General features: G+C 48.9%; 1 protein-coding gene across 1 annotated transcript in view; it reads left to right on the forward strand.

Annotated features, from left to right (window-relative positions):
* GARIN5A (golgi associated RAB2 interactor 5A) overlaps positions 1–16,421 on the forward strand; it is a 239,684-nt gene that overhangs the window by 149,307 nt on the left and 73,956 nt on the right. The window contains exon 4 of the mRNA XM_086928652.1: positions 9,651–9,808. Coding sequence (XP_086784778.1) covers positions 9,651–9,808 — 158 coding nt within the window. The remainder of the gene's footprint in view (positions 1–9,650; positions 9,809–16,421) is intronic.

Here is a 16,421-nt window from a genome sequence, read left to right on the forward strand (position 1 = left end):
GGATTCCTGATCATACCATCTCGTGTTGTGAGAAAAGAAGCTGGACTGCAGCGGCCATGCTTGCTCCTGCATTTTGAGTGCAAGATGTCTAGGCCCTGCAGTGACGCTTTTTTGCTATCCAAAGAACCATCATTATCTCTAGACTAGGTAACCAGAACCAATAATCTGTCAAGGAAGCATGTACATTCCTTCAATTTCAAAAAAAGGCATACAGGTGAGCTAAAGAGTAGGAACTGCTACATCCACCTTCTTCTCATGTACCACTTCCCCCTGTACCATTGCACAATATGAGGCTGTTAGTGCAAGCCCATGGCTGAAGCAGTACAGAAGTGGGACCTTGACTATCTTTATGCCTCCTCCCAGTCCCGAGCGTTGAGAGAACTGTGTTCTGACATTAGCTGTGGCCTGTCTTGACTGCTGTCTGCCTGTCTTGTCTGCTGTCTGCCTGAGATAGCTATACAGGCCAAGCCCAGCTTTGTGGGCTTGACCTTTGGTGTGTCATATATTTAGCAACTGTGTCAGAGCTGAGGTCAGAACACTTTGAATGATCATGCTGCGACCCAATGTTCTAGAAACTTCCGTTTACAAGTGTTCAATAAGATGGAATCATTGTCGGCAGATGCACTAAATTTATCATCAATTAATTTTCGCTAGGTAGTAGGTAGAATGTACCACAGATGTCCCTCATATGTAAACATTGACATAATTCATCACCACCACAATTTCAAATGTTATTCAAGTATCGAATAGATATTTACATTCCACACAACTGTAATCTTTAGATTACCATGATTTATTCTGAAAAAGGCATCAACAAATGTGCGTATTTCAGCTTTGTCCTTCATGGGCCTTACAAGTGATTGGGGTGAAACACACAATGTATTACCCACATTTAAGCAACCCATGATAATCGGAGTTTAGAGTTGTACAGAGTCTACTCCAGTCCAATTTTGCTAAGATGGGGGCATATTAAATGCCTTTCGAACTAATGTTGTATATGGTTTCCTCCATAATTTCAGTAGTAGTAAAACAAGAATAAAGGGAAAAAAATACCTTTAAGAACCTTACTATAGCTGGTGTCCCATTTAGTTCCTTATTTTCTGTCTGTTTTTGAACCCCTATGGAAAAGCCTTTCCATGGAGTCTAATCCATCCCAGATAGCCAGACAGCAGGACGCATTGTTGCAATTCAATTTCTGAATTGTAGCTACCAGATAATCCAGAAAACGTTGTAGTCATTGAAATCACAGCCCAACTTTTATTACCAGATCTGAGCAAAGTATTTCTGAGTCCACCAGTTTGAGGCCTTTAGATGAATATCTAACTTAGGGTCTGATTTAAAGTTTGGCAGACAGGATACTCCATTGGAAATGCAAATTAAGTGCCCTTTATGCTGAACCCCTGCCCCCTACCACATTTAGAAGTAGGTGGACTGTACATTTCTATTGACAGAGCTTCTTTTGCTCCATCGACTTCCTTCAACAATCCAACTGAGTAGTGGCCGTGAAAGGAAGGGCATTACACCACCTGCCAAATTTAGGATGGAAGGTGCAATATCTATTGTTTTCTATTCATCAAGACCAGGAAAATCCTGGCTGCGAGGGACAGAAAAAACGAGCATTTGCAAAACCAATAGGTCTTGCCTATGCGAGAACTATGGAACTGCAGTGTCATGGAGTGGAGTGCTGTAGAGTGGAGTAGAGCTGTGTATAGTGGAGGAGTGTACAGTGGAGTGGAGAGGCGTAGAGTGAAGTGGCATAGAGTGGCGTTCAGTGGAGCGGTGTAGAGTGGAGTAGAGTGGAGTGGCATAGAGTAGAATGAGGTGGTGTAGAGGGAGTTGTGTAGAGGTGAGCAGAGTGTCATACGGTGGAGTGGTATAGAGTGGTATAGAGTGGAATGGAGTGAAGTAGAGTCAAGTGGCTTGGCGAAGAGTGGAGTAAAGTGTTGTAGATAAGCGTGGTGTGACATAAAGTGGAGAAATGTGTCCTAGAGTGGAGTGGAGTAGAGTGTCGTAGAATGGAGTGACATAGTGTTGTAGGGTGGAATGGCATAGAGTGGAGTGGTGTTGAGGGGAGTGGTGAAGTAGAGTAAAGTAAAGTGGAGTGGCATAGATTGGAGTAGAGTTTTGTAGAGTACAATATTGTGTCAGAGTGGTGTGTTGTAGAGTGGAGTTGTGTAAAGTGAGGTTAAGTGGCATGGAGTGGGGTAAAGGAAATTGCGTAGAGTGTAGAAGAGTATTGTGGAGTGGAGTAGAGTGGAGTTGTATAGAGTGGCGTTAAGTGGCCTGTCCTAGTCTGGAGTAGACTGTTGTTAAGTGGAGCAGCGTGGAGTGGAATGTGATGGAGTGGCATAGAATGGAGTGGAGTATTATAGAGTAGAATGTTGTAGATAAGAGTGGAGTAAAGTGGTGTGGAGAGGGAATTGCTAATAGTGGAATAGTTTGAATTAGTGCAGTATGGAGTAAAGTGTTGTAGAGTGGCATAAAGTGGAATACAGTGTCGTAGAATGGAGTGACATAGAGTGCCATGGAGTGGTTGAATTTTCTGTAGCTAGGATTTTTTTACAAGGTGAGGTAGCTAGCCCCACACATAACCCTCCACCTTTCATAGCAGGGCTTGTGACTGTACTTGGCGGAGTTGCAGCTAACTGGCCATGCTGTTATTGAAGTGCTTGCAGAGTTCAACAGTCACAGATGAGAAGCAGCCTACTGTATAGTTCCCAATTTGACTCGCTCTTCTCTGCCGAGACGAGTGGTCGCTCCCCAGTGTCTCTGACGACACGTGGTATTGTTGTGCAGCGCCTCATGGTAATTTGCTGATATCTGCCTGCTTGACGCATTTGCGCTTTGGAAACGTGGTAGATTGCCGCTTTTGCTCTGTTTCTTGCATTTTGATTGCCTGTGTAACTTTGGCTGTGCTGCGCGTTATCCCCCAGCACCCCGCTTCCATTTTGATTGTTGTTGTGGTCGGACTTAACCCGCCCCGCCTCCCAGCTCAGCCGCCCTCCCACTGACTACTTCCAGCGCTCAGCTCCATCGTAGCGCTGTGACTCGCTCTTCTCTGCCGAGGCGCGTGGTCGCTCCCCAGTGTCTCTGACGACACGTGGTATTGTTGTGCAGCGCCTCATGGTAATTTGCTGATATCTGCCTGCTTGACGTATTTGCTCTTTGGAAACGTGGTAGATTGCCGCTTTTGCTCTGTTTCTTGCATTTTGATTGCCTGTGTAACTTTGGCTGTGCTGCGCGTTATCCCCCAGCGCCCCGCTTCCATTTTGATTGTTGTTGTGGTCGGACTTAACCCGCCCCGCCTCCCAGCTCAGCCGCCCTCCCACTGACTACTTCCAGCGCTCAGCTCCATCGTAGCGCTGTGACTCGCTCTTCTCTGCCGAGGCGAGTGGTCGCTCCCCAGTGTCTCTGACGACACGTGGTATTGTTGTGCAGCGCCTCATGGTAATTTGCTGATATCTGCCTGCTTGACGCATTTGCGCTTTGGAAACGTGGTAGATTGCCGCTTTTGCTCTGTTTCTTGCATTTTGATTGCCTGTGTAACTTTGGCTGTGCTGCGCGTTATCCCCCAGCGCCCCGCTTCCATTTTGATTGTTGTTGTGGTCGGACTTAACCCGCCCCGCCTCCCAGCTCAGCCGCCCTCCCACTGACTACTTCCAGCGCTCAGCTCCATCGTAGCGCTGTGACTCGCTCTTCTCTGCCGAGGCGAGTGGTCGCTCCCCAGTGTCTCTGACAACACGTGGTATTGTTGTTCAGCGCCTCATGGTAATTTGCTGATATCTGCCTGCTTGACGCATTTGCGCTTTGGAAACGTGGTAGATTGCCGCTTTTGCTCTGTTTCTTGCATTTTGATTGCCTGTGTAACTTTGGCTGTGCTGCGCGTTATCCCCCAGCGCCCCGCTTCCATTTTGATTGTTGTTGTGGTCGGACTTAACCCGCCCCGCCTCCCAGCTCAGCCGCCCTCCCACTGACTACTTCCAGCGCTCAGCTCCATCGTAGCGCTGTGACTCGCTCTTCTCTGCCGAGGCGAGTGGTCGCTCCCCAGTGTCTCTGACGACACGTGGTATTGTTGTGCAGCGCCTCATGGTAATTTGCTGATATCTGCCTGCTTGACGCATTTGCGCTTTGGAAACGTGGTAGATTGCCGCTTTTGCTCTGTTTCTTGCATTTTGATTGCCTGTGTAACTTTGGCTGTGCTGCGCGTTATCCCCCAGCGCCCCGCTTCCATTTTGATTGTTGTTGTGGTCGGACTTAACCCGCCCCGCCTCCCAGCTCAGCCGCCCTCCCACTGACTACTTCCAGCGCTCAGCTCCATCGTAGCGTTGTGACTCGCTCTTCTCTGCCGAGGCGAGTGGTCGCTCCCCAGTGTCTCTGACGACACGTGGTATTGTTGTGCAGCGCCTCATGGTAATTTGCTGATATCTGCCTGCTTGACGCATTTGCGCTTTGGAAACGTGGTAGATTGCCGCTTTTGCTCTGTTTCTTGCATTTTGATTGCCTGTGTAACTTTGGCTGTGCTGCGCGTTATCCCCCAGCGCCCCGCTTCCATTTTGATTGTTGTTGTGGTCGGACTTAACCCGCCCCGCCTCCCAGCTCAGCCGCCCTCGCCCCTCCCCCTCCTCCATCCATATATGACAGCTGTTCCCGCGCGCAGCGTTTACGCGCTGCGACCGCGCCCCATCCGCGCCGAAGGTGCGCCAAAGGTAAGCCCGTCTACGCCCGTCCGCGCCTGGACCGCGCCCAGCGCCAGACCCCCTGCCCCTCGCGCTGCCCAGCCCTCCCGCATTACCTACGATGCCGCCACCCTCCTAGCCCTTAACCCCGGTCGCGCCCCCAACTGCGTCCAAGCCGCCCCTGGACACACCCATGGACCTTTCTCTTGCTACTCCTGCAAATTCATCGGCACCGACAACATCTCCGCTACGACCACAACACAGATTCCCGACCCCAACCACCTACAGTGCATCCTTCTCAACACTCGATCGGTCCACAGGCACGCCATAGACCTATGGAATCTACTAGACACCATCTCTCCAGACGTCGCCTTCCTTACAGAAACTTGGATGAACGCTTCCTCCGCCCCAGACATCACCATTGCCATCCCTGAAGACTATAAGATCACACGCAAGGACCGCACCGACCACACAGGAGGAGGAATCGCTATCGTCCATAAGAAATCAATCCGCATCTCAACCAGCTCTGACACCAACCTCGCTAACTCCGAACACCTTCACTTCCAGATCCACATCGACCCCAAGACCACACTCAGACGCACCCTCCTCTACAGACCACCAGGACCCCGCGCAAAATTCAGTGAAGACATCACGGACTTCATCACCCCACACGCGCTCCCCTCCAAAGACTACATCCTTCTGGGAGACCTCAACTTTCACCTTGAAAAGATCAAGGACCGCAACACCGCCACCCTCTTAGACAACCTCGACAACCTCGGACTTAAACAACTAGTCACTTCCCCCACCCACATCGCAGGTCACACACTCGACCCCATCTTCACCTCCAGCAATCATGTCTCCTTCAGCCACACTACGGATCTCCTCTGGACTGACCACAGCTGCGTTCACTTCACCTACAACAAACCAAAACCCACCAACCACCTCCAACCAACTCTGCAAAGAAACTGGAACAAAATCACCACGGACCAGATCTCCGCATCGCTCCTTCTAAACACCCCAGCCCACTCTTCTAACGCAAACGAAGCCGCCGCCAACCTCACCCTATGGTTATCCAACACCGCCGACACCCTGGCACCACTGAAAAAACGCCAAAGCAAACCTGGCAGCAAAAAGGCCTCATGGTTCAACGATGATCTTAAGAAGTCCAAGAAACTCTGCCGCTCCCTTGAAAAGGCCTGGAAAAAAGACCCAAACACCAGCACCAGGGACGCCTTCAAAAACGCCACCCGCACTCACCACCAACTAATCCGAAAGGCCAAGAAAACAGCATTCAAGGATCGACTTGACAACAACGCCCACAACAGCAAGGAACTTTTCAACATCGTCAAGGAATTTTTCAACCCCTCGGCCAACTCCAACGACATCACCCCCTCTCAAGCCCTCTGCGACTCCCTAGCCTCATTCTTCCACAACAAGATTGCAGACATCCACAACAGCTTCGACAACCAACCCGGAAACCAACCCACCCTACCATCTGCTGAACACTCTCCCCCCTTGAACACCCTCAACGACTGGAACCCAATCTCCACTGAGGACACAATCCGCCTGATGAATTCCATCCACTCAGGATCCCCCACAGACCCATGTCCTCACCACATCTTCAACAAAGCAGACTCCGTCATAGCACCGCACCTCCGAGACGTCCTCAACTGCTCCTTCAACTCCGCCACCTTCCCGGAAGACTGGAAACACGCTGAACTCACCGCCCTTCTGAAAAAACCCACAGCGGACCCCACCGAACTCAAAAATTACCGCCCCATCTCGCTCCTTCCATTCCCGGCCAAAGTCATCGAGAAAGCTGTCAACAACCAGCTCGCCGCCTTCCTCGAAGCCAACAAATCCCTCGACTCCTCACAATTTGGCTTCCGAGCAAAACACAGCACTGAGACCGCCCTCATCGCAGCAACAGACGACATTCGAACTCTACTGGACAATGGAGACACAGTCGCCCTCATCCTCCTTGACCTCTCTGCAGCATTCGACACAGTCTGCCACAGCACCCTTTTACAACGCCTCAATAACATCAGAATCCGAGGAAAAGCACTTGAATGGATCACCTCGTTCCTCACCGGAAGAACCCAGAGAGTCCGCCTCCCACCATTTAAGTCCGAGGCCACTGAAGTCATCTGTGGCGTACCACAAGGATCCTCACTCAGCCCCACCCTTTTCAACGTATACATGAGCCCCCTCGCGGCCATCGCCCGCCAACACAACCTCAACATCATCTCTTACGCTGATGACACTCAACTAATCCTTTCTCTCACCAATGACCCCAGCACCACCAAAACTAACCTACACGAAGGAATGAAAGAAGTTGCCGAATGGATGAAACAAAGCCGTCTGAAACTGAACTCAGACAAAACTGAAGTCCTCATCTTAGGTACATCCCCCTCTGCATGGGACAACTCCTGGTGGCCGGAAGCCCTCGGAAAAGCACCCATCCCGACAGACCACGCACGGAACCTAGGCGTCATCCTGGATTCTTCACTCTCAATGAACAGACAAGTCAGCGCCGTATCCTCTTCCTGCTTCAACATTCTTCGCATGCTCAGAAAAACATTTTGCTGGATCCCCACCGAAACAAGGAAAACAGTCACCCATGCTCTGGTCACAAGCCGACTGGACTACGGAAACACCCTCCACGCAGGCACTACCGCTAAACTCCAGAAAAAACTCCAACGAATCCAAAACGCCTCAGCCAGGATCATATTAGACATCCCACGCAATGAACACATGTCTGGTCACCTTAAAGACCTCCACTGGCTGCCCGTCAATAAGAGGATCACTTTCCGACTGCTAACCCACGCACACAAATCACTCCACGACATCGGACCAGAATGCCTCAACTCACGACTGTCCTTCTACACCCCCTCCCGCCATCTACGTTCTTCCAGCCAAGCCCTCGCCACTGTACCTCGCATCAACAAGACCACCATGGGAGGCAGATCCTTCTCATACCTGGCTGCTAAAACATGGAACTCACTCCCCGCTTACCTTCGCCTTACCCAGAACCACCTTGCATTCAGAAAGCAACTTAAAACGTGGATATTTGACAAGTAATCCTCCTCCCCTTTCTAAGCGCCTTGAAACCCTCTGGGTATGTAGTGCGCTATACAAATTCTCTGACTTGATTTGACTTGACCAATTTCCAAAAATACTTTCGGTTGAGGTAATTGTATTTGCAAATGCTCTTTCTGTGCAACTTGACCTTTTCAGCCCACAATACAGGTGGCGCAAAGGGCCTATTCACAAGGGAACATTTACACATGAATAAATCTATGTGTTGTATTTTATTCTTATGCTTTATAGTAATTTACTACTTTTGGCAATTCACCATTTTCAAGTGTAAACTTATTACAAAATTTAGACTTACATGTCTCCACCCCCGAAACAGCGGTGGGGCCAAATTCATAAGTGTAAAACTAATACTTGTAACTTTAAAAGTGATGGTGGATTTCTCCACCACTGGGGCAAAGATATCTGTATGGAAAAGTATAATAAAACTTTAGGTAACTAATTAAACCTACAAAATAAATAGTAAAACAATTTTTAGGTTAAATGATGTTGTAATTTATCATATGACTATGCCTAACATCCACACACTTGTACATTCTAAAAATAGGTCAAGAAACAAATTAGAAATCATTTACTGCTGAACTTAAGTTGCAAGTAAGCAAGGATTTGTGATATTTGTTTGAAGGCTGGGAGCAAAAACATTCTTTCAGAATACCCTGGCCCTGCCTACACTGTTCCAGTAGTAGATGCTACACTCAGCAATGACAAAGCACCCGACTTGTTACTCAGAGAATCCGTTTCTCTATCAAGATTGGCACCAAAGCACAACTCTAGAGAGTGTATTGTGTCATATAGTAAAATTGTTATAGCACCTCAGACATGTAAATCTTATTCATCAGCTATTACAGACCTAGAACTCACACAGCTACACCAGTTCTCCCCTGTTCTAAACGTCAGCCCCTCTATTCAGAAATGTAGACACTGCTTTCCAGCTGCACCTCAATCCTGACCTGCTGCTTTCATGATGGGCACTACAATTTTTCTAGGAAGTTGCTGCCAGAACCAAACACTGCCCACTGCAGCATCCCCTTTCTCTGACATACTGCCATTTCAGTGCTGCCCTTTTGCTATTTACAGCCCTCCATTGAGCTCAATGGTATTTGAGCAGCAACATTGAAACACCAATCCATTGATTGTATTTCTCCATTTGTGTAAAAAAAAGAAGGGTTCCATATGTATGCAGAAGTGTATTAAGTCTGAGTTGTTTCACGTCTGGTGTGAATAACTTGTCCATTGCTGTTTTTCGTTAGCATCCGGCTGTTGTTCTGTTTGGATTTCAAGTACTTGCTTAAAGAAAACATAAGTGGAAATGTTACTAGTGCCCTGGGTCATTTTGAAATTCAAGGTGGACTGACTGGGGTTCTAAATCGAAATGTAAGTCTGAATGGTTCAGCGAGTGGAGCATTGGGAGTACAGTACTGGATTGGGCTGAGTTGGCTCAAATCAGACAATGGTAGATGAGCCAGAGTAACTTCCTGCCTGGCAGAGTGGTGAGGACTTCGAGAGGCGTTGTGTGCCACTGCCTCTTTGCCAAGACAGCAGAGCCACCTTTAAAATGAAAATGTGTGTGTGTCTTACAGTCAATAATGCTGTTCAGCAACTGCTGTTTTTTTCATTCTAAATGTTCAATCTTCTGACCAGTGCTCAATTCAGCGCAGACATGAATTCAAGAACTTAAGTTAAATTCAGGTGCTTGTTAATGAGTTCCGGGGCTAAGTCCTGGCACATACCTGCTCAAATTGTGCTCTGTGCACACCGCAGAATTTTTCTGAACTGGATGTAGCCCAACGAGACATCTAAATTAAACCTTTGTTGAAAATGAAATGGAGTGACTTCACATGGCATCTTCCTCTTGTCTTGCTTTCCTTCTCTTCTCAGAGCACGAAGTCCAGTGATGAGAAAAAGAGTGAGAAGAGTTCACGCAACAGGAATCATACTGTTCAGGTTACTGAATTACAGAGGCGTATGATCGATGAGGACCTGGACGAAGTGTTGATTCAGAATGATGCAGCTTTACGGAACCTTGAAATCTGCCAGTACGTCTACGTGTGTGTATGTGTGTGTCTGTCTCTGTGTGTTTATGTGTTGAACATGTGTTCACAGATGAACCCTCAATGCCATCTTCCACTTCTCTTCGAGTACAAGCAGCAGTGCACTAGTGACTACCTACCCCATACCACAATTGCAGTAATAAATCGATGACTCTATCTAAACTAGACACACATACACACTTACCTAGGCTATACAATCAAGTGGATACTCACAGGTGAGAACACAGTATATAATAGACGAGATGGCATACACCTAGGTGACCACTCAATTAATCAATCAATCAGGGAATTGTATGGGCGCTACTCTTCGTGAGAGTCTCAAGGCGCTGAGTGGGGGGTCCGCAGATCTGTTTAGCTGAAGAGCCAAGTCTTGAGGGTCTTCCTTGGGGTGTTCAGGGAGGTGGCGCGTCATCGGTAGCTCGTTCCAGGTCTTGGCTCTAATGTGAGAGAAGGATCTTCCACCTGCTCTGGCTCTGTGGATGCACGGGGTTTCGGCCAGTGCATAGTTGGAAGATCGGAGGTTTCTTTTGGGTACGTGGAAGTTGATTCTGTCGTTGAGGTATTTGGGTCCGTTGTTGTGTAGGCATTTGTAGGCGTGAGGGAGGATTTTGAAAGTGACTCTTTTCTCCACGGCACCCAGAGAGACTTCGTAGGAGTTGGCTGATGGGTTTGTGTCGGGGGATGCCGATGTCTGTTGACTGGGTAGGAGTGCTCTGCTTAATTCAGACACTCTGTCCATCACCACCCCCTTTTCTGAATCGTTTTGTCCACCATAAGCGTGGAAGGGTATGCTCAGACATGAGTCCCTTGCTCACTGCACCATCAGGGTTCAAGCAAGCCGGGCCGAAGACGGCTGTAATGCCAGAAACCGGTCCCCGGAAGCTTGTTTCCTTTCCAGTAAAAGAATTGGCTTGGTAGTTTGGTCTGCCCTGTACCCATGATGCACTGGGCCAGGGACAGACTAATTTGCATATGTTATGTTAAATGATTCTTATTAAGCGCACTAACACCCGAAGGTTTCATGGCGCTGGCTGAAGGGACGTGTAAATAAGCAGAAAAGAGTTTATTCAGAAAGGGTAAATAAAAAAGTCTTGAGAAGTTTCCTGAACTGAAGGAGGGATTTACTGGATTTGATAATCAGCGGGAGGGAATTCCAAAATTTGGGGGCAAGGAGAGCAAAGCGACGGCCGCCAAATTTGTGGAGTTTAAACTTGGGGGTAACAACCAAGTGATGGGAGGCTGAGCGAAGAGAGCGGGCAGGTTGATACAGAGTGATCAAAGATTTCAAAAAAGCAGGGAAGGAACAATGAAGGGATTTGAATACCAAGCAGCCCATCTTAAAGGCTGCTCTCTCCTTCACTGGTAACCAATGAAGCCTGCGGAGCAAAGGCCTCGCCGATTGCCACTTAGGGATCTTAAATATGAGGCGGGCTGCCTGATTCTGTACAACCTGGAGGCGGTGTGAAAGAAATCGCGGGAGTGCATAATAGAGGGAATTAGAAAAATCAAGGCGCGAAATGACAAGGGACATGACGACCTGACACAAGGCCGCATGTGGAAGTAGGTGCCTGATCTTCCGGATTTTTCGGAGTTGGAACATACACGAAGAAATCGTGGCTCCCACTTGGGCCTTGAGTGACAATTCAGCGTCGATCATCACCCCCAGGCTCCTGACGGCCTTGGATGGTGTCGGAGGGGAGCCCAGGCCAGGAGGCCAAAACTGCGGACCCCAAGAAGCGACACTGGAACCAGGAAGAAGTAGCTCAGTCTTTCCAGGGTTGAGTTTTAATTGATTCTGATTCATCCATTGATGGATATGGATCATAACGGCGTGAAAGTTGTTAGTCGCCTGAGGAGAATCAAGTGGAAAGACGAGCTGCATATCGTCAGCATAATTGAAGACGCTGACGTCCCAGTTGCGAAGGGAAAGAATTAGAGGGCGCAGGTAAAGATTAAATAATAACGGGGAAAGTGAAGAACCCTGGGGGACACCACAAGTGATAGAGGATTTGGATGCGGTGAAGGGGCCAAGACGCACGGCTTGTGATCTTCCCGTCAGGAACGACTCCACCCACTTGAGGGCTGTGCCCCGGATGCCGGCTTGTTCGACACGGTGGAGAAGGATGTCGTGATCCACCGTGTCGAACGCGGCAGACAGATCCAAAAGAACCAGAGCCTGTGGTCTCTTGGCATCTGCGTTCTTTCTCAGGGTATCCATGACTGCCAAGATGACTGCTTCCGTGGAGTGGGCCGGCCTGAATCCGGCCTGGTTAGACTCAAGGAAGCACGAGCTCTCGATGAAATTAGAGAGACACCAGGTGACATGGGCTTCAAGAAGTTTTGACAAATAAGGCAGCAAGGATATTGGGCGATAGTTGGAAAGTTCAGCCGCATCAGCCCCTGGTTTCTTCAGGAGGGGCAAGAGAATGGCCTCCTTGAAGGTTCCAGGGACTGTGCCAGAGGTGAGGGAAGCATTGACAGCGGTGTTCTGTATTGTCTGGTGTTTGCGGAGTAGGGACTTGTTGATGCCGGTGCAGAGTGTGTTTCCATAGTCCAGTTTGCTGGTGATGAGTGCGTGGGTGACTGTCTTCCTTGACTTAGGGGGGATCCACTTGAAGGTCTTGTGGAGGATGCGGAGGGTGTTGAAGCAGCTGGAGGTGACCGCGTTGACCTGTAGGTTCAGGGTGAGTGATTTTATATATTTGTATTTTATTTTACAGAGGTTTATATAGCGCGAACTTGACCCGAATCGGGTATCAGATCGCTATACATAGCACCAGTTGCATTACATGAGAACACATTAATTTTGTTGTTGGGCACGAGGAGATTAAGTGATTTGCCCAGAATCACAGGATGTTCAGCGTCATTGCCAAGAAACTCTGGGCGTGGTCTAACGGGGTAGGTGGGCTTCCGAGGACGGTCGACTACCAGGTGCTGTCCCATGTAGATGGGGTGGTACTGAGGACGAGGACTTCCGTCTTCTCGGCATTGAGCTTCAGGCAGCTGTTGGTCATCCAGACTCCAACGTCTTTTATTCCTTTCTGGAAGTTGAGTTTGGCAGTGGTGGGGTCTTTGGTGAGGGAGAGGATGAGCTGGGTGTTGTCGGAGTAGGATACAATGTGGAGGCCATGTTGTCAGACGATGGCTGCGAGGGGGGCCATGTAGATGTTGAAGAGGATGGTGCTCAGTGGTGAACCCTGTGGGACTCCACAGGTGATTTTCATGGGGTCTTAGAGGTAGGGTAGGAGTCTGATCCTTTGGCTTCTTCTGGTGAGGAATGATCATATCCAGGCCTGGGCTGTTCCTTGTATGCCTGCTTTGTGTAGTCTGGCGACTAGTGTGCGGTGGGAGACGGTGTCGAATGTTGCTGATTGGTCGAGTAGGATGAGGGCTGTGAAGTGACCTTGGTCCAGAAGGGTGCAGATGTCATCTGTGGTGGCAAGTAGAGTGGTCTCTGTGCTGTGGTTGCTTTGGAATCCGAAGGGGTCGAGGACGGCTTTCTCTTCAATGAATCATGGCAGTTTCCTGTTGACTGTTTTCTGTGCATCTTTGGCTGTGAAGGGGAGGAGCGAGTTGCGGCGATAGTTCTTGAGGTCGGTGGGATCATCTGTGGGCTTCTTGGGCAGGGGTCTGACTTCTGCGCGCTTCCAGTTGTCTGGGAAGGTGCATGTTTTGAAGGTGGTGTTGATGGTGCATTGTAGTACGGATGCAATGGCGTATGGTAGATGTGAGGGGGCAGTGGTCGGTGGAGGCCCCCGAGTGGATGCTTTTCATTGTTGAGGCAGTGTCTTTGGCCATGATCGGTGTCCAGTTGGAGATGGTGGGCTGGCTGGTGTTTCCGGGACGGTGCCGTCTGTGGTGCCTGGTGGAGGGTCGATGAAGTTGTCGTAGAGGTTTTTTATCTTGAGGTGGAAATAGGTTCCAAGCTTGTTGCAGAGGTCTTAGGATGGGGTGATGTCTGTGGCTTTGCTGCATGGGTTGGTGAATTCTTGAATGACACTGAAAAGTTCTTTGGAGTTGGTGTGGTTTTCAGTTGTCTTGGTGTTTCTCCAGTTCTTCTCCAGGTGTCTGCAGGTGTGTCTGGCTTCTTGGAGAGTGGTGGTGAACTAGGCGGCTTTCCTGAGGCGTTGTCTGTTGGGGTTGCGTAGCAGGGTGATCTGGTTGTGGTAGTCTGTCATGGCGTCCTTGTAGGTGGTGTGGTTTTCGGTTGTCTTGATGTTTCTCCAGTTCTTCTCCAGGTGTCTGCAGGTGTGTCTGGCTTCTTGGAGAGCGGTGGTAACCAGACGGCTTGCCTGGGGTGTTGTCTGTCGGGGTTGCATAGCAGGGTGAGCTCTTCTGCGCAGTTGGAGATCCAGGTGTGGAGTTCTCTGGCTGCATCATTTGCATAGGGTACCCATGTGTGGTTGTCTCAGGCGAGGGTGGAGTTAAGTTGCCCGTCGGTAACCTTGCTCCAGTTCCTTCGTGGTGGGCGTGGGGCTGGTTTGGGTGCCTTGGGTTTGTTGATGGCGAAGTGTACGCAGTGGTGGTCTGTCCATGGTGGCTGTGTTGTGTGGCTGAATTAGACTCTGTTTCCTGCAGCGAAGATGGGGTCGAGGGTGTGTCCTGCTCTGTGGGTCGGTGTGTTGACGAGTTGTTTAAGTCCTATGCTGGCGAGGTTGTCACAGAGGATAGTGGAGTTGGGGTCACTTGGGGCCTAATTACAAGTCTGGCGGTCGGTGGATCGCCAGACTTATGGTGAGGCAGCAGTGGTGGTAGGAACATTACAACCTTTCCCCCAGGACTGCCAACTCCACCAGGGAACCGCCATTCCCTGGCAGTGGTGCAGCAGTTAAGAGGTAACAATATGCTCGGCGGGACCGCCTCTGTCCCGCCAAGCAGATTGCAGCTTTTCTCACGGCAACTGATTTCATGGAGATGTACATCCAAACTCCATTTGGATGTACACAGGGGGGCACAGCATGTGCCCCCATGTGTGCATGCACCCTCAGTTCCAGCCCGACATGGACTTCCCATGCTATGCTGTGCTGGAATTTCCTTTGACCTTCCCATTGCTGTGCCTATATTTTAGGCACCACCTGGAAACACCAAAGAATATTTAAAAAGTATACGGCGGACAGTTCTCACGCAGGTTTGTCAGTAAAGCAGCGGGTGGTCCCTTCACCGCACCTTAAAACTCGTAATCGGGCCCTTGATGTACAGATGCAGCCAAATCCAGTGTGACTGCCTCATCTATACCACAACTGCAGCTCTGCATGTAGGTGTCCCCCTAAAGTGCAGGTGCAGACATACATGTTAGTGAATACCCATGTCCTTATTACAAGGTGGTTGGATTTATGTGCGTGATACTGTATGTCCAGAAGTAACATTTCTGGACTGTACTGCTGCACATAAATCTGGCTATCACAAGTATTTATCCCTGTAATGTGTAGTCCTCATTTCTGGGTCAAATACCCTCCTATTCTTGCCCCCATTCCATTGTCAAGCCTACTCCTGACTTGTAGGCACCTCAATTCGATTGGGTCAGACGTGCATCATCAACCCTGCATCATGAAAAGCTTCCCTGGTGTGGATTGTACAGCATAGCCAGTCACCACATGCTAATAGCTGTGTGGTGATTGGTTGTGCTTCAGGCCCTACACTATCAATGTTGCTGTGAGATCATAGCATTGTCATTGGCTAACTGTCCCATAGACACTGGTGGGAAGTGTTCTTCTAGAGAGCTGATGGCCGCAGTTTGCACCCACTACTCTTAAGAGCCCACATGCCCTCCCAGAATAAAAGTAAAAAGAGCAATTGCTTTAAAAGTACTTTAAGGAGTGTTGTACCCATCATACATGCACAGTTTGAATTTTTGTTTGCTGTAATTTGTGAGCCACACCACACAGGGTGACACCACAGAATACCTGATCCTTAGAGTGAAAAATGTCTGTTGAGGCTCCGCCCCAGCGCTCCTAATGGCAGGCTGTGAATTGATTTGTGGTGGGGTCCTTGCAGTATGTTTATGAGGTCTGTTCATCATGTGTTGGGACGAGAGCAGTTTGACTCAAGATGATGCAGTAGGCCTTTAAGGTGATGTAGTATGTTGGAGAATTGATGCATGGGATGTATCAGGAACTTTTCAATGTTTCCTGGGGTGGGTTGGTGCAGTGTGGCTCTTGATACAGCTACAGTATTTTTCCAACTTATTTTGTGGGATGCACTTTGTGCTGTGCATTTTCTGGAATGGTGCAGTGACTTGGAAATGTTGCAGTGTATATTGATGTTGATTGGTTGTGTTTTGTGATCTGTAAATTATACCGTATGGTTTGAGCATTTTATCTTTTGGGGTGAAAAAAAGTGTGTCTTCGGGTCAATATGGGCGTATTGGAGTTTGTTAGGTATGTTTTGAAGATTTGGCATCATATTTTGAGATCTGCTCTAACTTGGGATCATTGTAGTATGTATAGGAGTTTGTGGAATGTGTTTGGTGGTCAGTGCTTTGTGCCCCGGTGGGAATTAGGAGAGTCATTTTAGTGTGTCTTAATATCGGTTTAGTATAACTACCTGCCATTATTTTCAACTTTGCTTTTGTAGACCCGAAGTACATAATGTTTCTGTT

The sequence above is a fragment of the Lissotriton vulgaris genome, chromosome 7, assembly GCF_964263255.1.
Source record: "Lissotriton vulgaris chromosome 7, aLisVul1.2, whole genome shotgun sequence".
Lineage (NCBI taxonomy): Eukaryota > Metazoa > Chordata > Amphibia > Caudata > Salamandridae > Lissotriton > Lissotriton vulgaris.